We start from the raw sequence: 20,038 nt of genomic DNA on the forward strand, positions 1-20,038 counted from the left end.
TCTATATGTTTAGCTCTGTGTTGTACAGGATTTTTAACGCGTACAACACAATGAAAGTTTTTTTTATGATTTGAAAAATTGTGCCACCTCTTTAAAGAGAAACACCCTTCTCTATTTTACGTCCAGATTCTTATAAATGACCTTATCGAGTAATCAAAAGAGATTTTGCGTGGTTAGGGTGGAGCTCTGAAAAGAACATTCAGATCCTTTCACTTTGAAATGGTGTCTTGGTCTTTCACCCGGTGTGAGTGTGCAGTGATTATTATTAAACCAAAACATGAAGTGAATCCAAACACTGGTTGTCACATGGAAAAGTGGCAGTGGATTTATTTCATATGCAGTAAAATAAGAAATAAATGGGAAGAAATAAAAACAACAACAACACAAAAATCATAACAAACGGTACCATGGGAGTTTATACAAAAATGGAAATTAGTTGCAAAGAAAGTGACACAAAAACTGAATGTCTCCAACATATTCTGAAAACTTTCTTTAAACTAAAAGAAAAAGTATTTTAAGCTTTACAATAATCCCAGTTTAAATCTAAATACATGCTATTGGACCTTATTTCTAACATTCAATTCTAACATTTGCATAGGTTGTCACATTAATTGTCAGTTTATTAATAAAGAAGCATCCCATCCCACTACGCTACTTTGACCCCACCTGCAAATAAACATGCTGAAAACAGTAAACAGGTCTGAAATATGCCCCTTTAAAGCCAGCGCTCTTAAATGAGACCAGGCCAGGAGAAGTGGGAAGACTACTCCTACACGTAGTTTTTGCCTCCCGCAGGGTGGGACTGGGGGTAGCGTTGAGCCGGCCCAGCATCCTGCTTGGGGCAGTGGCAGCTGAGGAAGGCCCCTCCGATGATGACGAGAATGGCAGATGCCCAGCCGACGTACAGGGCACTTCCAAACTCATACCTGTGGATGAAACACAACACGCATTGTGCTTGAGTGTTTGAGGACTCGCATGGCCAGCTCAATACAAGATGTTTGTGTCTTTCTGTGTATATATATATATATATATATATATATATATATATATATATATATATATATATATATATATATATATATATATACACATATATATACACCATAGCATTTAAATTTGGGTACTAAAAAGGTTAAGTCTGCCCCACTAAACTTAGTCGGTGCTACATGTCAGAGTACCCACTCTTAAAGAAGGATTTCTTAAGAAATAACACAAAGTAAATACGCTGTTATGTGTGTAGCATGTTTTTTGTGAATTTTAACAGAACGTGTTTTTAAAAATGCATAAAAAATGTCAGAACAACACGTGTTGTCTTTGAGCCGATGTGGCACTAACTCAAAGGAGCAGGTAAACATTTCAGGAAATAGACCTATTTCTTTGGTGCCAAGTGTGAAAATGTTGTGGGTTTGCACGGCTCACACGCCTGAATTTTTGTCGGGGACCGGACTCTTTCATTTCCCTTTGTGTGTGCTGTAATGCTGAATCTTGAGCTTTTTTTGGTCTCTGTCACAGAGACAGACTTTTTTTAATCTGATGTCTGTCTGTGGATTCACCAAAGAAACCTTCAGTGATACCTGATAAGGATTGTGGAGGGTTTCGTGTGACAGAGGAGATGCTCACCTGGAGTTAGTCGGAGTGAATGGATTGTAGAATTCCTTTGCTATGTTGCTGCCAAACCAGGAAGTTCCCGCCAGGGCAAGCAGACCTGGAAAATTGCGAGCACAAAAGCTTCTCTATATTGTTGGATTTTAGAGGTAACTACTTGCGCAGTTGTGTTATCTTTGACATATCTCGAATGCAAAACCTCACATTCTAAAACGATGTTCCAATGTAGCTGTGAATGCAGGTAAAAACAAAGAAGTACTATGTTACACTTTTTTAAAAAACCCATAAAAAGATGATTTAACTCTCACCAGCAAGAATAAAGATAATCCCTCCACTCAGGGCCACCTTATCCTTCAGCTCTGGAGAGTCGCTCATGACCGTAGTGCACTTCATACCCATCACTGCCACCAGGATGGAAATGAAGCACAGCACGATGGACGACACCATCAGCCCTCGTGTGCCCTGTACGTTTCCTGCAGACACAGAGAGGGTACGTTAGTCAGAGCAGGTTTCACTCAAGGCTTACTTCACTAAGAAGTAACTGGGTGGTTAGAGACAGTTGAAATCCCTCCAAACAGGGAGATACTTCACAGCAGTAGCACAGAAAACAAAATTTTACACGAGTGCCATTTTATTAGTCCATGTTTAACTGTTCTTTCTTTAACAATCAATCCTCAACAGACCACACATCACCTCTGTTACCTTTCTCTTCTAATCGAGGGCAACCCTTTAAGCCAGATTGCGTCTTTTTTGCGTCACGCTACAAACTTACTGAGAATCTAAATTTAACTGATCAAAACTGCATCTTCCTCATCTGGATGAAGACTCCCCATCAAGTGTTACCTTCAGATTTCTAATCCCGTCTCCCAAGAAACATTGCAGACTGTCCTATCACAAAAACATATAAATCATTTAAGTGCACACCAGAAAAATTGTACTTCTAACAAATAAATATGATTCTGAATAGAAGAGCTCACTCACAGCCTATTTGATCCTTTAGTTTTTGTTTTTCATGTTTTTGTTTTTATTTGTTCTATTCTTTTGTGTGTTGCTGTGTAGTTCTCTGTTGCGGGGCTTGTAGTGCAGTGTTCCTCACATTGTCTCAATCCTTGTTTAACTTCCACTGAATGAATGTGTTTCAGAAAAAAAGGGTAAAAGTGTAAAAAAAAAAAAAGGAAAAGAAACACGTTCATCGAAGGGATTATTTTTAATCTGATAGTTGTGTTTTTTTGTAAAAATGTTTACACTTGACTGATTTGCAACACTAACAGCATGAAGTTTAAACTTTGTCTTTCATGTCTCTTTCATGACGTAGGTTATGGTATTTGACCAACATGTCTTTGCATGCAGGAGGTCTAAGAAGGAGAAGGAAAAAGGTGCACTCTCCCTTTAGTGACCTCGAGGCTTTGAAAGACCACAGACTTAAACATATTTTTTGTTCATAGAACAACCACAGTTCTACTTAAACTTCTAGCATTGGTATTGAAAGTAACTGTTCGGGTATTATTTGAATGTGCACCATTCACTATCTCATGACATGCTCCCCACCCAGCTAACTACCCCCTTCCACACCCAAAAAATAGAACAAGTATTTGATTTTGGACACTGTGTTACTCATAAACCCCTTATTCTCTGGCTATGACCGTCATCAGCATTTAATAATAATGAAGAAATATCACAAAAGGTAAAAACACGATGTATATAAAGCAGTACCTGGCAGCTGGAGGAGGGAGTCATACACTTTACACTGAACTTGTCCGGTGCTCTGACTCGCACAGGTCTGCCAAAGCCCTTCATACATCGCCTGAGCCGTGATGATGTTGTCCCCAACGTAGGCTGAAGCTTTCCACTGCACCATGATTGTGGCCGCGATGACGCCAAAGCAGCCAATGAGGGCCAGTATGAATCCGAGAAGCTGCACTCCAGCGTTTGCCATTGTTTGATGAATTAAAATAAGAATTTAAATGAAAATGGCAAAAGTTCTTTGGGGGAGTTTTTTGGTTGTTGTTGTTGTTGTTTTTTAAAGATATAAAGGTGAAAAAATGTTGCTCAATGATGTTCCCAGTGGGTTTGTGTTGGCGACCTGCTCCCAAATAAAGGCGCCTAATCACCTGTGCATCTTTAAGGAATGACCTGGAGGAGAGGGAGGATCCCCGAATGCCATCAACTCCTGCTAAAGTCAGGAGGTGCAGGGTGACACCTTCTGGCTGTGAAGGTCTTCTGCAAATAATAAAACCAAATGAACCCACACATACGCAGTGAACTCCAATAAAATCTTTTCTAAAGTAAGTAACAACAGTCAGTAAGAGCACTGTGAGCAGCAGTGATCATCTGTCCCATTGTTTGTTTGTTTGTTTTCACTTTATTTTTATAATTGAAGCAATATACAGAAATTCATTTAGTGAAAAAAATAGAAATACTGTAAAAAATAAAGCAAAATACACTCCACTGGCACTCTACCTATTCTGATTCAGCTTACACATGAAAAAAGGGACAAAGTGCACATTTATTAAACCACTAATCTCCATAAGTTATCTGTTGATTTTTATTCATTTTTCTTATCAATACAAACATTAATTCTAATAACAGAATATTTACATGCCATAAAATACAAATTATTATCAAATTATCCGCAGATCAAAGCCGAGTACTCCAGCTTTGGAACGTTAACCCTAAAATCTTAATAAGAAGGAAGTAGCATAGTTGATTGTATGATTCCTTACATTATTTCACACATGAATGATCTTCTCAGTGCGACTTCTCTCTGATTTACTTGTTCCGTGAAGAAACATTTGCTTTTGCTGGTTTGCTGAATTGCATGATAATCTTTTTTTTTTGTGGCCGGAGCTGACCAGCGGGCAAAGGTTTTTCTTGCCTAACCCATACTTGTGTTGTTGTTTGCACTTTTTGTCAGCTGACTTCCAAGCCCACAGAGAAACTTGTCACAGTGTTCCTCGATCGCTGTAACACAGAGGTTTTTGTTTGCAGTGCATGAGTCTGAGCTTTTTTGAATTTCCTCTTTCTTTGTTGTTGGGTTTGTTTGTTTTTTTCAGTAAAAAATGGACAGAAATTTGGGTCTGATCCTGCTCCTGCTGCTTCTCTGCCACAAAGGCAGCGGAGAGTTTTGTCCATACCGATGTCAGTGTTTCACTCTGGTCCAGGTGCTATGTGCTGATGCAACAATGACGTCTTTACCAAAGAATATTTCCAGGGAGGTCAAGGACTTTATTGTAATGACTACGGCTGTGCAGTACCTGTTCTCTCACACTTTGGAGGGCAGTCCTCAACTCACCAAGCTTATTTTCCTGGATAATCAACTGAAAAGTATTCACTGTCGGGCATTCGAACATCTGACTGAGCTTCAGGAACTGGAGATCAGCGGGAACCCCTTGGATCATTTATTTCTAGGAACTTTTTCAAAGCAAGGAAATTTGACTAAACTGCTGCTCAACTTCAACAGGTTCCAGACGGTGCTTCCTGGTATGTTTGACTCCTTGAAACAGCTAGAAACTCTGCAAATGAAGGGCAACGTCATATCAGATCTACCTCCGTTTCTTTTCCTGAACCTTCAAAAGCTGCGTGTCCTGGATTTGTCCCAAAATAAGCTTGAGGGAGTAAAAAAAGAAACTTTTTGTGGTCTGGAAAAGTTAGAGATCTTGAAAATGAACAACAACCTCCTCAGCAATTTTACATCTGACACATTTCACAATGTTTCTCAGCTGACAGAGCTTCATCTGGAAGGGAACATGATAACAAAACTTGATGATGGCATCTTTGCTGTGTTAACTGAATTGCAGGTGCTGAATCTCCGTGGGAACCTTCTTACAACCTTTAGCGATAAAGTGTTTGGATTTGAGGGCTCAAATTTGTCGGAACTGAACCTAAAAGGCAACAGACTAACTGAGCTGTCCTCTCTAAGCAGTCTGACTTTACTTACCAACCTCATCCTGTCCTCTAACCAGCTCTCCAACCTTACTGGAGACATTTTTAGAAATGTTACAGCCTTGATGATCCTGGACCTGTCTGAAAACCAGATCACTTCACTGCCCGAAACAATCTTTAATGATCTGTCTGAGATTAGGACAATCTACCTGCAAAAGAACAATCTCAGCACTTTGGATGCCAAACTGTTCAAGAGCCAGGAATTCATTCAGCAGCTCTACCTGTCTGACAACCAACTGGAGAGTCTCCCAGAGGACCTTTTCGACCATTTTATCCTGCAGTACACCGTGAGGCTGCATGGAAACCCTTGGAAATGTGACTGCCACATATGGTACCTGCATGACTGGGTGTTGGAAAACAGCAAAACCATGGAGATGCTGGACAGGGTGGTATGTGAGAGCCCAAACGTTTTGAAAAAACGGGCGGTCATGTCCATCAACAAGGATCAGCTGGTCTGTCATTTGTCCAGAGATGAGATGCCAGATCTCAGCACCTGTAGCCTACAAGCATCAAATGGCATCATGATCATAAAGTGTAAAGTAGATATATGTTCTCCACTGACAGTGAAGGTACAGTTTCAGAAGGAAGATGGCAACATTAAGGAACATATTGTGAAAAATGAGCATGAACCCTCACAATGTAGCAACGAGACACTGATCGAGAGCCCCATTCAGTAGTTTTCAGACTTTTTCTGGGTGCAAATTGTTTCACACTCAGAGTCACGTTATATGTTCAGTGACTGCCAGAGTCAATACTCTAAACAAACCTCTAACTCACCAGCTGACTAGTATACATAAATGTGACTGAATGATAAGAAAGGTGGATGAACCTTTTTTTTTAAAAAAGTTCAAAGTTCAACTCAATTTCCAAAGATCCTGTCACTGCTCAAAGAAGCAATGAGTGAGCTGTCAGTCATCTGCTAACACATGCTTTTCCTGTGATTAAAACTCCAGTAGACGTCAGTGCTTCTCTCCTCTGTGTAAACTGCCAATGCTAGTCCCCTCAAACAGAACAGTCATCACTGACACAGTGCAGAGTAGTTATGAATATGTTTTTGTTTTCAGCAAGTTTGAGGTTAGTTTCCTGTGAACAAATAATTGAGTAAAACGTAATATTTGCTTCATGAAATTACTGGATTGAATTTTCAAGGCAGGAAAATGTATTAATCCTTAAATCAGGGATAGAAATTGTATGAAGAGTCTTGAAAGGCATGTGGTGTAAAAATCACCATACGAACTACCATGAAGTGAGGGCCATCTGATATCCCTGTATCGGTGTTGTTCCTGCATCATCATCATCATAAGTTTCTCCAGGACTGACTTTGCAGCTAACTAACAATTGTTGTCTGTCAGCTTGAAATGTGGAATAAAAAAGGGGGGGGGAATGTCTTTGTTTATATAAAACTGTCTTCTAGAACAAATGGAAACAATTCTAGGTGTGTTCTTTATTAATTTATACAATATCATATACTGGTATGTATTATCAAGCTAGGTTTGCTGTCAGCCAAATTTAGCTTTCTCAATGTTGGTTTGCTAGGGATAGCTTTTAATAGCGGTAGCTAACTTTTTGGCTAATGCTAACTCAATTCTCAGACAACATGACTGATGGTCAGTTGTAATGCTGATCCTGGACTGACATTGCTATGATAATGTCAGAACAACACCAACCCAGAAATATCAGATCACGCAGCAGGCTACACCATGAGCTGGTCACCGGGCTGTCACAGGGCTAACACAGTGAACTTTTGGGAAATTTGACTACACTAGCTTGTATGTAGATCTGACCACACATGACAGCCGTTGCTCCCCATGTGTATCACTGAGCCTTGGGCACCTATGACTCTGTCACTCAAATCCTCACACTTGCTCATTTTTTTTGCTTCTAACACATAAACTTTGAGGACAAAATGTTCACTTTCTCTTTAATATATCCCACCCACTAACAGCTGCCACGATGAAGAGATAATCAGTGTTATTCACTTCACCTGTCAGTGCTCATAATGTTATGCCTGATCGGTGTATGTCATAAGCTAACTGTGGCTTGTTTACCTAATATCATCATCAGAATATGATCATAGCAGCCGGCAGTAAGTAGTGCAGTAATTTTCTGCAGTGGAGCAGAAGGGCAAAGCAGCTAAATGAATATACTTACACTATTGCTCAAAAGTCTTGAAAAATGTTTTTATATTCAAAAGAAAAAGACAATTTATTTTCATTTGCAATAACAAAAAATGATTACAAGTGTTCCAACTGATCTATTTACAGCATTTCTGTGTGATCTGATTGCTCAGAGAAGTGCAGCCTATTCAGTGGAGATGAAGTGACAAAATATTACACTGTTTTCAGAAATTTCCCACATAGAACGGGTTTCATTTCTTAGAAGAGACAGTGATCACACCCACAAAACGCCCACAGACTGTCCAAAGAATAGCCAAAGATCAGTCACCAGATGAACTTGATAAACTTGCTTTAGGTTACGCAATATACCACTGGATCACAGGGGCGATCTTACTGAAAACAGGCCTCTTTGTGTCTATGTACATAAACTATGTACTGAATTTATGATGTATGATTTGAGTAATTATTCATTTTCACTTAAAGCATTTCTTTAATATTATTATTTATTTTTCAAAAAAAATTTCCTTCTCTTTCTTTTAAAAACAGGAATATTTCAAAGTGACCCCAACCATTTAAGCTGCAGTGTGCATTACATCTCACCACTGCCTTTGGCACGCACATATATTGAGGTTTTTACTTGGCTGTGGAGTGGGTGGACTATTCATTGCAGTTCTTCAAAAGTATGTCGGTATCAAGCAGCCATCCTCTGATCAATCTCACTGCTGCTGCACACTGGGAGGGATAATAAAGATTGAGGGAGGAGGAGAGCCCCAGCGCAACAAGGCACACAGATGGCTACACCTTGAATACAGCACTTTCACCCGTGGTTAATAAGGGTCAAATGCCAAGGGGTCAATTGGGTCCTCGTTTTGAGGTGACTGACATCCCAATTCAAGTGGTGGCATACTTATTTCCAGAGTTTGGAGGGTTGTCCTTAAGCTGGAGGTAATCCTCACTTGACTCAAAGTCTGAAAACAGAACATTTAATGTTAAAAGTACAGCTAATGAGCAGAAAGAGATATGGAAGTCGTTAAATGCATATCTCTGTTCAGTGAGCGTGCTGGCATTTAAATGAATAGAAAAGAAACTAATAGGATGTGTCACAGTTAGCAGTGCAGTTGCTGAAGAATGTTTTTGAGGCTGTTTCCTTTGGAATTAAGGTTACTTAGAGTTATGCAGGAATTATATTGTGAAGTAAATCAAGTCAAATCTAACTGATTCATTTCATGGTATTGATGTGGCCTTTTGAAAGCAAAATGTTGCCAATCAACAGGTAGACACTAGATGTTGGAGTTTAGCGGCTAAACTAACAGATGAAGACTTGATGAAGAACTAGTGGGTCAGAGTTGTGTCTACATAACGAAACCCAGCACTGAAAACTGGATGCTTGAAATAAAACAGCTGAAAGCAGCCTAAAAATGAGAGCAGGATAAATTAACTGCAATTTACAAAAACTAAAACAATGAACTGATACTCTGAAGCTTTGTGCACAGAGATGAGATTAAAGATCTCCTCAGTTTATCATTCAAGTGATCACATTTTTAGGCTACTATAAAAGAAAATCCTTTTTTTTTTTTTTTTTTTTTTTTTTAAACTTCCTGGAATTCAGGTCTCCTAAAAATTATTATTGGGATACTGGGAAGTTTTGGTAGAGTTTAAGTTTTGCCACAAGAAATGAAGAGGTTAATGTAGTTATCAACACTAAATCACCTGCCAGCATCCATCACTGGTAATTGCTCAGCAGAGTTACAGCAGCAGTGTTTGAGAGCAACCCAATGAGTAGGAATGAAAAGCTGCTTTTCCCCCACCCATGGTCACATCTCATCTCTGTATCCAGCTTAGTGGGCATTTAGCACCGGACACCACACTCCACACAGCAGCTCTTCAGATCGAAGAGAAGAGAAACAGAGGGGAGGGAGACATTATCCGGTGAGGCGCACAATGTCCAAAACAACACAAAGCACTGGGGAAGATGGTTTCCCACAGAGTTTAGACTGGTCAGTGAGAAGGGAGGTGGCGAGGGCAGGGCAGGGTCCTCAGGACAAAGACCAGAGGTCATCTGAGGCTCAGTGCTTGTGGCGAGAATTTGGGACTTTACTTTTTTTGATGGGAAAATGTTAACTAATTTCACACTGAGTCGCTGAATAAAATTTTATAACTGATCTGAAACACTGAACTCAATGTTGAGGACAAAATTTTTTTACTTGTACTTCAAACACCATGATTATGGTTTTTGTCTCTCAGCCTTATTTAAATGAGTTTAGTCTGTCATGAAATGATAACCAACACCAGTTGCTATCATGTGGGCAGGTGTCTATTAGGTCCTCTCTCTCACACAGCCGAGAAGGGTGAATGCGATGACCTAAGCATCTCGCGAACACAAATGGGCCATTTTGCACTCTCAAACTGTGAACCTTGCTTACAAACAAGGGTCAATATTTACCCCTCAGTGCACCCAGACCCCTGGATGGAAGCTTAATTGGTGGTGCTGACCAAATTAAGAACAGCTGACCTGATGTGGGTGTTAAGTGGACGGGGAGATGTTACTAGAATGGAAATCTTTTAGCATGCTGGTACACTGCCCTTTGTTTTGTCAGTCCCTATTGGAGGATAACAAGAGGCTATAAGCTCCTTATCATCACATTACATTTATGAAGGATGAATCGGGAACTATGGCCCTCTGGACCCCCATCCTCAAAAATAGCTATCCTTGTTTTGTGCCCAGCTGGTTTTATTATGCCTGCAAGCAGCACTTCATTCTATACTTTTGGTCGGACACTGAAATACCTTCTATGCTCCATCCTCCAGCAGCAAAGATCCTATAAAACAATATGTGTTTCACACATTTGGGTTTGTTAAAACATTGCCAGTTTATTTTCCCTGGTTTATTTTATGAATTCAATGCAGACAAGTCATGTTTCCAGGTTTTGATTAAAAACCTACTTTCACTTGCAGTTGTACATGTAATGTGGATTTCACAGATTGCAGGCCACTGCTTGTGTTGCAGGCCACATCAATTCCTATCAGTTCAATTCCGTTTTATTTGCATAGCACCAAATCACAACAGCAGTCACCTCAAGACCACAAGGTAAAGACCCAATAGCAATACAGGGAAAACCCCAACAATCAAAGGATCCACTTTGAGCAAGCACCTGGTGACAGTGGGAAGGAAAAATTCAATTTTAACAGGAAGAAGCCTTCTGCAGGACAAGGTTCAGGGATGAACAGGCATCTGTCAGGACTGGTTGGGAGTGACAGGAGAAAGAGAATCCTAAAAGCGTTAAGAAAATGTAATGCAGTTATCATTTTTAACCACCTATAAATCAGTCATGCTGCATCATGCAATGTAATTAGTAACTGCATTTAAACCCTTTCAAAGATGTTTTTATTAGAAGTGAACACCAAACAACAGAGAAAACAATCAGATGTACGTACCTACCCACTAAGGACACTTATTGTCGTCAGTTGTTCAACAGTGTCCCTTGGACTAGGATGGCAGATGGAATAAGTAGATCGAGGCCTGAGGCTGTTGCCAAACCAAGCCAACTTTTTTTAGAAAGCGTTTTAAAAACAGCAACCACTGACCAAAGTGCTGGACAAAGCACTGAAATACAACTTAAATAAAGTTTAAATAAGTAAAAGTAAATAAATATAAAAATAATTTGAATTAAAATTACTACACAAAATAAGAGCATCAGCACGATACAAGATTTGGGAGCCGCTACAGCAAAAGCCCTTTCTCCTCTGAGCAGCTCCTCTGTGTCCTCCACATCCAAGAGTACTTGCACCATCTGCAGACAAGACAAGGAAGACTGGCTAAAATCAACATATAGAGTTACAGTAATCCAAGTGAGTTATAATGACGGCATGGATTACTGTTTCAAAATGATCTTTTGATAGAATGTTTTTTTTATTTTAGCCAGCTGTCTCAGCTGAAAGAAGCTAGATTTTACCAATGCGCTGATTTGACTGTCCAATCTAAAATTCTTGTCCATCCTAAAAATCATGCTTCTGACAATAAGCTTTACATACTGAGCCACTGGGCCTATGTCGACAGAACAAGCCTCACCAGTGACGCTAGGCCCAAACACAATAACCTCTGCCTTCTTTTGATCAAAATTTAGGACGTTTAGCACCATTTAGGTTTTTAATTCCTCAAGGCACTCAGCTAAAGTTTCCATGGAGTAGGCATCCTTCTGTTTTAGGGAACATAAACCTGAGTATCATCTGCATAACAATGGAGAGCAATTTTGTACTTGTTAAAATTAGAAGCAAGAGGCAGCAGATATACAAAATAGCAGAGGCCCAAGTATCGAGCCCTGCGGAACCCCACAAGACAAAGGAGCAGAGGAACATCTGAAATCACGTAGTCTAAGGTTCTCTTGGAAAGGAAGGATTGGAACCACTCCAGAACAGTGCCACAAATGCCTACCCTGAGCTCTAAACAAGACATTAAAATATTAAGATTCGCTGTGTCAGAAGTGACAGTTAAGTCTAGAAGAACTAGCATCAGATAGTCCCCTGCATCTGTAGCCAGGAGGATGTCAGTAAAAACCACCAGCAGTGCAGATTCCATGGATCATCCATCATCCATCCATCCATCCGTCCATTCTCTTCCACTTATCCTTGTCAGGGTCACGGGGAGGCTGGCGCCTATCCCAGCTGTCTCTGGGCGAGACGTGCGGTACACTCTGGACAGGTCGCCAGTCTGTTGCAGGGCTAACACATAGAAACAGACAACCATTTTACGTTCACACCTGTGAAAATTTTTGAATTACCAATTAACCTAACCCCACTAAATGCATGTCTTTGGACTGTGGGAGGAAGCCAGTGTACCCGGAGAGAACCCACGCAAACACTGGGAGATGCAAACTCCACACAGAAAAACCCTGGCGTGATGGTGGACCTTCTTTCTGTGAGGCAACAGTGCTTACCACTGTGCCACCATGCTGCCCGTGCTATGAAGAGACTTAAAACCAGATTGAAAACCGTCAAGAACATCATGTTTCACTAAAAATGCCACAAATACACTGTGAACAATTTTCTCCATAATTTTTTAAAGAAAAGGAAGCTTGGAAATAGACCTAAAGTTAGATAACAGGGTAGGATCAAGGCAAGGTTGTTTTTTTTTTTTTATTAGTGGTTGCACTGTTTGCATCCTTAAAAATTTTAGGAACAACACCTGAGGACAGGCTGCTGTTAATAACCTCACGACAGATGGGATCACATCACAGGGGGGAACCTGAGGCCTTCAGGTGACCAAATAAAGTCTCATAAACGACGGTCTCACTGAAGACTCGCAGTAACTACGGGGCCGAGCAGAATTTCACCTTTATTACATTTCTGCCTAATACCTTCAAATTTAGACACTTTGCAATCACTTTTACAACTGTTTCTTACACCATTCTAGCACCACATCCTCCACTTTAAGAGCTTCATTTTTTGGTGCTGGCTATGATATCTGGCTGTGGAATTCATCGCTCATGTATTTTGTTTCAGGTCTCTTTGGCACTTGGATTACTGAGAGTTCTCTCTAACAGCGTGGCTCATTATATGCTAAATCTAACAGTATACCCATTTGCTATAAAGTCCTTGTTTTTCAACGTTGCATTTGTATTTCTGGCTCTGCTCAAACTCATGGTGAAACAGCAAACTCCTGTGTAATAGCACAAACTTCGGGGGTAAACTGAAAGTTACTCTTATTAAAGGCTCTTGTTACATTAGAGAGATAGACAAAATTAAAAACATGTGACTTATGGTGGGCTTTTATAAGCTTGTTCTGTCGGGTTTTTGTTGCTTTTGATCTGATGTAGCTGATATTTGACTTTAAAGGACTATTATTGCATGACGTTCTTCCTAAATTCCCCCCCTCTGGGTTGTTAAGATTTTCAAAAACAACCAGCTAAATCAAAAAGTGATGAATTGGAGCGTGGCGACAAAGAGTATTGTTCATTCACCATTGATATTGAGCGCATAATCTATTCATTAGCCTTGATGTGAACCACTGGTGACTACTTCGACCCCCATCAACACCATAACAACCTTAAGAACAATAGTAAGGCGATTCACCCACAGAGGTGGAGGCGCTGGAGGTTTCCGGTGTGTGTCAGAGGGAGACGGTTGTGAGAAGCAGGGAACCTGTCACTTTTGCCACTCTGATTTTGAGGGGAGGCCATCAATCATGGAGCTAAGTAATAGGGGCAGGGTCTACCCGTCTTCATGTTTACCAGTCTATGCTTTACGGCGTTTTGGAGAAACTGCAACAACGTGGGGTTTTGATTCGGGAGGGGGGCGGCAGATAAGCAACAATAAGACGAGACATGAGATGAAGGCACAGACACCAGCAGGAGTCATGATCTATTGAAGCCGCTCTGTCCAAAGCCCCTTCACAGAGTCTGTCTCATATACACAGCGATAACCTGTCAGCACCTCAGAGCTCGTCTTATCTGAATGGCACAGCTTTGCCTGAAGAGTTGTCAGAAAGCCTTTAAAACCAGGACCTTTGGGAACAGCCAACAATAAGCCTTCTTTAGCACGGTGAAAGTGACAGCATGGTCCTCCCCCGCTCCCAGCCATAAAACCTCTTCCTGGATAAACAAGGGGAAAGGCCCTTTATGAAGATGGAGAGGGTCACAAAGAGAGGAGCCATTGAGCCACCGAGGGGCCCGTCTTTGTTTTTGTCTTTCCGAGGGTGTTCTCAAAGGATGCTCTGATAGGAGGGGGCAGCTCTATTTTTGTCTTTTAGTCCTCCTTAGCGTCGATCTTCTTGCAGCTCTGCCAAAACAGAGACGTGAACTTAACACGACTGAGTCGTTTGCACAAGTTGAGTTTAATGTTTTTGACAGGGTGGCAGACGTGTTAATTTGGTTCATTTAGTAAGAAATTCAGATTTAAATTCAGTTCCTTAAATTTAGTTAATCTAAATGCTTCTCTGTTAGGATCAAATCCCTTTAAATTCCATGGATTTGAAATCAGAAGCCGTCAAATGACTATGGATGGTGTGAGTGTTTGCCTTCAGAGGTGCCACTGTGTGACGCTGTCAAAGAGAGGCCCCGTCTTTTGGTGACAGGCTCCCAGGTCAGTTGATGGGTTGCCAGATTTAAGGCAACATGCTGATGGAGCTGCGTTGTGTTGGGAGTGTGAATGAGGGGCACCTGTGACCTCTGGTCACGCTCTGCTTGCAGCCCGCTGTGCGAGCACCACGCTCAGGACACACGCTGGGACAGTCAGGCCTTCAACTGTCCACCACAGGGGTTGGAGCGTCTCTGCAGGGCTGCTGCAGAGAGGGTGTTTTACATCATCGTACTCACATCATCAAATTGTTTCAGACACATTTACAGCCTGCTTTGTCAAAAAGTTTAAATAACAGCATCAAATTTTTCGAAATTTAATCCGCATTTAATCCTTGAGTAATACCGGGATCTTATCATGACTGGTCTTCCAGTTTATTTTAACATGATTTCCCATCTGGCAGCAGCACAAGCAGGGCTGCGCGTGTCTGCAGAAGCCAACACGCCCTCCTCTCTGGGCTGGCAGCACGCCTTTTAGATTCAACACAGCCTCTCAGGTTCCACACCTTCTTAGAGAGGTATTTAGTTCCAGCAGAAAACAGATTTCTCCTAACTGCAGAAGGGATGACAAGTGATAACACGACACACAGGAGGGGGTCTATTTTTAGAGGACTGCTTTGAGATGGTTTATAGTTATAAGTATAGCAATTAACAGCATTTTCTGTAAGCAACATAGACTGAACTGGACCCTAAACTAGGGGAATGCAGTAACACTGATATCATAAGCCATTCAAGTGTGATGGGTAATGTAAAAGTATTTTTTTGGAGAAAAAGAAAAAGTCACCAATCCTGCAAGTATTGCTGTAAACATAAAACCATTTTATTTATTTCAGAAAATACAGTGCTTTTCGGGAGCTTCTCAGCCCAGAGGCAAAATAAACTGTGCAGTATCAAAAATAGAAACCCCACAGTAAGAAAAGAGGCCCAGAATAACTTTTATAGTCCATATAAAAAACATAACTGTGTCTAAAGTTTCCTCAGTGTAATAACAAAATGTACAAAATGTACAAAAATAGGATTTACAGTGTGAAAGTACTCTTCTCCTCAAAATCTACTCCTTCCTACCACGGCCTCCACACAGAGTCTGAGGTGACAGCCGGTGCAACAGGTGACACGTGGTGACCATTCTGTGCGGTCAGAGGTCCGAGGGCTGCACTGGGCACGAGAAACGCAAACTGTCCATCGGGCGTGGGCACCACTTGGAAGCCTCCATAGAGTTTCATCGATTCTGGGGGAGCGTGCATGAGCGAATTGCTTTTGCAGGGTATCTGTGGGACTGAAGCGACTGGAATCTGTGTGCCGGTCTGTCCGAGTCCAACCGCACCGAGGTGAGGTCCATAGAAGTTCAGAGTATTGATTTGGGCCACGCAGGCTGCCAGGTGGCTGAGGAGGCGAGTCCTCACCTCTGTGTTCACCCCTTCGCACGTGGACAGGAAACGGGTGACTTCTCCTACACACTCACTGAATCCGGCTCTGTATTTACCCAGAACGAAGGGGTCTGTGTTTGCAGCAGCTGGAAAAGAAAAGAAAAATGCATAAATACAGACAGACAGATAAATAGATAGATGGAGAGATGCATGTGAAATGAATACTACAGGGCAAACATACATGCGGGTTGGGCAATAAATCTTGGAGAAAGATAGGCCATGTGTGCCATCTAAAGTTACTCCTCCAAGACTCAGTGCTCTCCAGTAAACATCCAGAAATGGCAGTTACATACCAGTCATCTGAAGTCGCTGCAGGTTCCTGAGGTGCTTCACAGTCATCTCAAGGATGTCAGCCTTCTCCAGTTTAGAGTGTCTGGAGCTCTAAATAGAAAAAAAATATTGAAAATTTTAAATTTGCTTTTTTAATTCACAGATGTTTACATCTAACTGGATTGTTAGCCTGTGCGTCTCCTTACGTCTTTCTTGAGTGCGTCCAGGATGAGGGTCTTCAGCTGACCCAGGCTCTCATTGATGCGCGCGCGTCTTCGCTTTTCCATGATTGGTTTGGAAGACTTGGAAGAGGGGGGGGGGGGGGGGGAACGCAGTTTAGACAGTTTTTCGTAGAAATATCAAACAATTAAACACCGGTGTAAAGAGCTCATTTAACCGACCTTTCTGCTCTCTGTCAAAGCCCGGGGTTTCTCGGGCGTGGAGTCGCCACTTGTAGGGGTGGCAGCCACAGCGGACGGAGATGCTCTCTCTAAAGTACCGGCTGGCATCTTCAGTTCAGTATCAGTAAAAGAAAACCAGCAGAAGCGGTCTGCGAATACCCAGCAGTAAAAAGTCCAGTTCAGTGTGTCCCGCCTTCTCCTGGCAGACCTCGGAGATCCTCGTCGATGACAACACCACCGCTCAAAAGCGACTTCTGTCCACTCGCCAAGCTGACATCCAGACCGCTCCTGTTACGGGCTCCTCGGGTTTCTTTTATACAGCTGGGGCCTGCACGCGAGCGGCTCGTGTGCGGGTTCCCTGGGTTTCAGCCGTCTGTCCAATGAGCGCGCGGGACACGGCGCCGGGGAGGCGGCGGGCTCGTGCGACAGGACGCTCTCATTGGCTACCTGTCAGGATGCTGAAAGAGTGTTTTACAAAGGCAGAGTGAGTGAGGAGAGAAATGTCTGAGCACCAGTTCTCCTGCTGCAAATGAGGCGTCCCGCTCCACTAAAGACGCCACTGATGTGCTCTCGGGGTAAAACAAACAGCACGCTGTTTTATCTGTTTTTAAACGAGACTGTAAAACATAAATTAAAGCTGCTTTTCCGCTTTGTTTGTGTCTCTCTTGTGCTGGATAAAAACTTACAGCTAAAATATGTAGTCATTAAATTTCAGTTTGATTGTCTTAATTTCGTTTCTCCTCGAATTAATTCAGTGTTTGTTTGTTTTTTGCTTTAGACTAATCTAATAATAATAATTTTAAGATTAATATAAGACCTCTCCTGTGTCAAGCGTCTCTTACTTTTCTTCCTGTTAATTATTCTCTTCATATTTTTTTTTAAAAGAAAAGGTTTCAAAGATGTTTCTTTACTTGGCGTTTGTCTGTGCGTTTAACTATAAAAAAAAAAAAGAGCAATCATTAATTTCATTTATTTGCGATCAGTCAGCACTTTTCTCCTGAGCCTAAACTGTCTTTGCTCTACACCTTTTCGTTTGGAAGGTGAGCGTTGATTGTGTCCATTATTATTGACATTTAAAACAAATATTGGAGAGGAGGTTACGTTTTCCCGTCTTGTATTTAAATTAGTTACTTTAAAATGTGTCTAGATCAGGGGTGTTAACCGTAAGGCCCAGAAGCCAGAATCAGTCAGCAAAGGAAAATGTGAAAAATATTATGGCATAAATGTTGAACTTTTAGCTGGATTTTCAGGTTTTACGGCATTTCCTATGGATGGCCCCTATTTACTGTCTACTATACAAATATCTGTTTGTCTGTGTGTTTGTCATGCTGAAGAACTGACATGTGCTGTTGAAATGGCACTTGCTTTCTTATATTAAGATATCTCCGGGATTCAGTCTATTGTTAAACTTCCTAACACTGACAGAAAGTGGAGTTTCAATGTTCCGGACTTTGATGTGTATTTGCGTGACTGTACATGTGTTTTTGTGTGTTTTTGTGTACTGAGAGGAATATCTCACTCGCATTCACACTCCCAGTTTCGTTGGGGAGGGGTGGGACGGGGTTGTTCACTGAGTGCTTCTGAATTTGAAGTAAAGAGTTTCTGACACACTCCAGGCCTGATGTCCAGTGAAGAAAATCTCTGAAGCACTGAGCTGTCTTCACTGGCTTGACCTCTGACATCTCGTGTCTACTATCAGAGAGTTTAAAGCAGAAAGTAAAGACGTATTTAAAATCCTTCTGAAGATGAAAAACAATACAATCTTTTGTGTTTTATGACAAACAAACACCTGAATTGATATTTTTACCCTTCTGTCCTGATTTTCTTAATCCTAATTTATACCTATTACTGACTGTTATTCATCTTTAAATATGTTATATTCTCATCTTTTCCTTCAAAGCTTATATCTGTGATAAATCATACTTCTGCACGTATAAAAACACAAGAGATTTTATGCAGATTTTTATCAGTTATCATTTTGTGTGGCATTTAAGTAGCTTCTGTAATTTTCTGGTACCTGTAAGCGCTTGTTGTCTTGAATTTGCAATTGTTTACCTGCAAGCACACTCAATATCTCTGTGATAAACCACTCATCTCCTGGTGTCAGTGCACATGCCATCTGTAACGTGTTTCATTAACATATATGTTGAGAGACATCTCCATCTAGTCCAGGTTTCTATCGGGAGTTAGCTCGATCCTTTCAGATAGAGTCCTCAGAGGTGAAATGACCCCAGAAGCAGGTCATCGTTTGCATCCAAGACTTCCTGTCTGTGTGAGCCAGACAAACTTCAAGCACCACTGGCTTCCTGACACGAGCTGGTATCAAGTGAAGTCAAATGAAATTGTCAAACCTGCAGCCAAGACTGGGATCACCTCATATAAACCTAATTATACCCATTCCTCAGAATTAAAAGAAAGTTCGCTCAGTTAAATTCAATTTTATTTATATAAAATCTATATAAAATATGCTTCATATTTATTGATTATTTTTGAAAGAACCCACATGTCAGAGATTTACAGTTAACAAACAGTCAGGTGAGTAAACAACACTGAGACACTTAAGATTGACAACGTGCGGCACGGGTGAAAAGCTCAGAGCAAATCACACCGAACTGCAGTATTCGTTTATTTTTATAGGTTACATCGTCAATATGCAAATATAATCACATTTTCTGTTACGCAGGTCCTGATGCTGTCTGCATGCAAGCTGTGTGTGTGTGTGTGTGTGTCACAAAGTATGTGTGTTGCAAGTCAATTTCTAAGAATAATATAATGCAAGTCAACTTCTGCGGATATGTATTTCTGTGCTGGTCTCTAATGGTAAATCCCAGTGTCACAGGGTCAGCTTCCTGTTTCTACGGAAAACTGTGTCTGGTGGAATATGTGTAACAACTTTTGCAGCATAAGCAAATAAAACAATAAAAACTCCCTAACACCACAATAATACAGAGAAAATGTCAACAATCAGACAAAATCCTGCGAGCAAGCACTTGGCAACAGTGGGAAGGAAAAACTCCCTTATAACAGGATGAAACCTGAAGTAGAACCAGTCTTTCATTGTCAGTAATAAAGTCACTGTCAAGCTGTCAGCAGAGTGCTGTTGCATGTTTGTCCTTATGGAAACATTATTGAAGATTATTTTTGTTCCACAACACACAGTTCAGATGCTCTCAAACACAAAACCTTTTGATCCGTGACACACAAAC

General features: G+C 41.1%; 3 protein-coding genes across 3 annotated transcripts; 1 reads left to right on the top strand and 2 right to left on the bottom strand.

Annotated features, from left to right (window-relative positions):
- Positions 1-295: 295 nt before the first annotated feature.
- On the bottom strand, positions 296-3,725 carry cldn1 (claudin 1). The gene is made up of 4 exons (XM_080906795.1): positions 3,319-3,725; positions 1,914-2,078; positions 1,621-1,705; positions 296-926 (listed from the first exon to the last, which is right to left on the bottom strand). The coding sequence occupies exons 1-4, from the start codon at positions 3,539-3,541 to the stop codon at positions 770-772; spliced, it is 630 nt and encodes a 209-aa protein (XP_080762921.1). The 5' UTR covers positions 3,542-3,725; the 3' UTR covers positions 296-769.
- An 851-nt stretch (positions 3,726-4,576) lies between these two features.
- LOC308383398 (uncharacterized protein) lies at positions 4,577-6,915 on the top strand. The gene has a single exon (XM_080861324.1). It carries the CDS (start codon positions 4,665-4,667, stop codon positions 6,222-6,224), a length of 1,560 nt encoding a protein of 519 aa, XP_080717450.1. The 5' UTR covers positions 4,577-4,664; the 3' UTR covers positions 6,225-6,915.
- Positions 6,916-15,532: 8,617 nt separating this feature from the next.
- On the bottom strand, positions 15,533-17,141 carry LOC308383623 (transcription factor HES-1-B-like). Its single transcript, XM_080861665.1, has 4 exons — positions 16,833-17,141; positions 16,638-16,733; positions 16,455-16,542; positions 15,533-16,247 (listed from the first exon to the last, which is right to left on the bottom strand). The coding sequence occupies exons 1-4, from the start codon at positions 16,938-16,940 to the stop codon at positions 15,796-15,798; spliced, it is 744 nt and encodes a 247-aa protein (XP_080717791.1). The 5' UTR covers positions 16,941-17,141; the 3' UTR covers positions 15,533-15,795.
- Between the last annotated feature and the right edge of the window lie 2,897 nt (positions 17,142-20,038).

The sequence above is a fragment of the Rhamphochromis sp. 'chilingali' genome (genome assembly GCF_963969265.1).
Source record: "Rhamphochromis sp. 'chilingali' genome assembly, chromosome: 16".
NCBI classification, from domain to species: Eukaryota; Metazoa; Chordata; class Actinopteri; order Cichliformes; family Cichlidae; genus Rhamphochromis; species Rhamphochromis sp. 'chilingali'.

Bases quoted from the DNA above. Each gene is read 5' to 3' on its own strand.
- cldn1 (XM_080906795.1), bottom strand. From the start codon at position 3,541: ATGGCAAACGCTGGAGTGCAGCTTCTCGGATTCATACTGGCCCTCATT. The intron at 2,079-3,318 runs GTACTGCTTTAT...CTGTGTCTGCAG, and splicing joins CTCCCTCCTCCAGCTGCCAG to GAAACGTACAGGGCACACGA. The intron at 1,706-1,913 runs GTGAGAGTTAAA...GCAATTTTCCAG, and splicing joins GATTATCTTTATTCTTGCTG to GTCTGCTTGCCCTGGCGGGA.
- LOC308383398 (XM_080861324.1), top strand. From the start codon at position 4,665: ATGGACAGAAATTTGGGTCTGATCCTGCTCCTGCTGCTTCTCTGCCAC.
- LOC308383623 (XM_080861665.1), bottom strand. From the start codon at position 16,940: ATGCCAGCCGGTACTTTAGAGAGAGCATCTCCGTCCGCTGTGGCTGCC. The intron at 16,734-16,832 runs GTCGGTTAAATG...CCCTCTTCCAAG, and splicing joins CTTTGACAGAGAGCAGAAAG to TCTTCCAAACCAATCATGGA. The intron at 16,543-16,637 runs GTAAGGAGACGC...TTTTCTATTTAG, and splicing joins TGGACGCACTCAAGAAAGAC to AGCTCCAGACACTCTAAACT.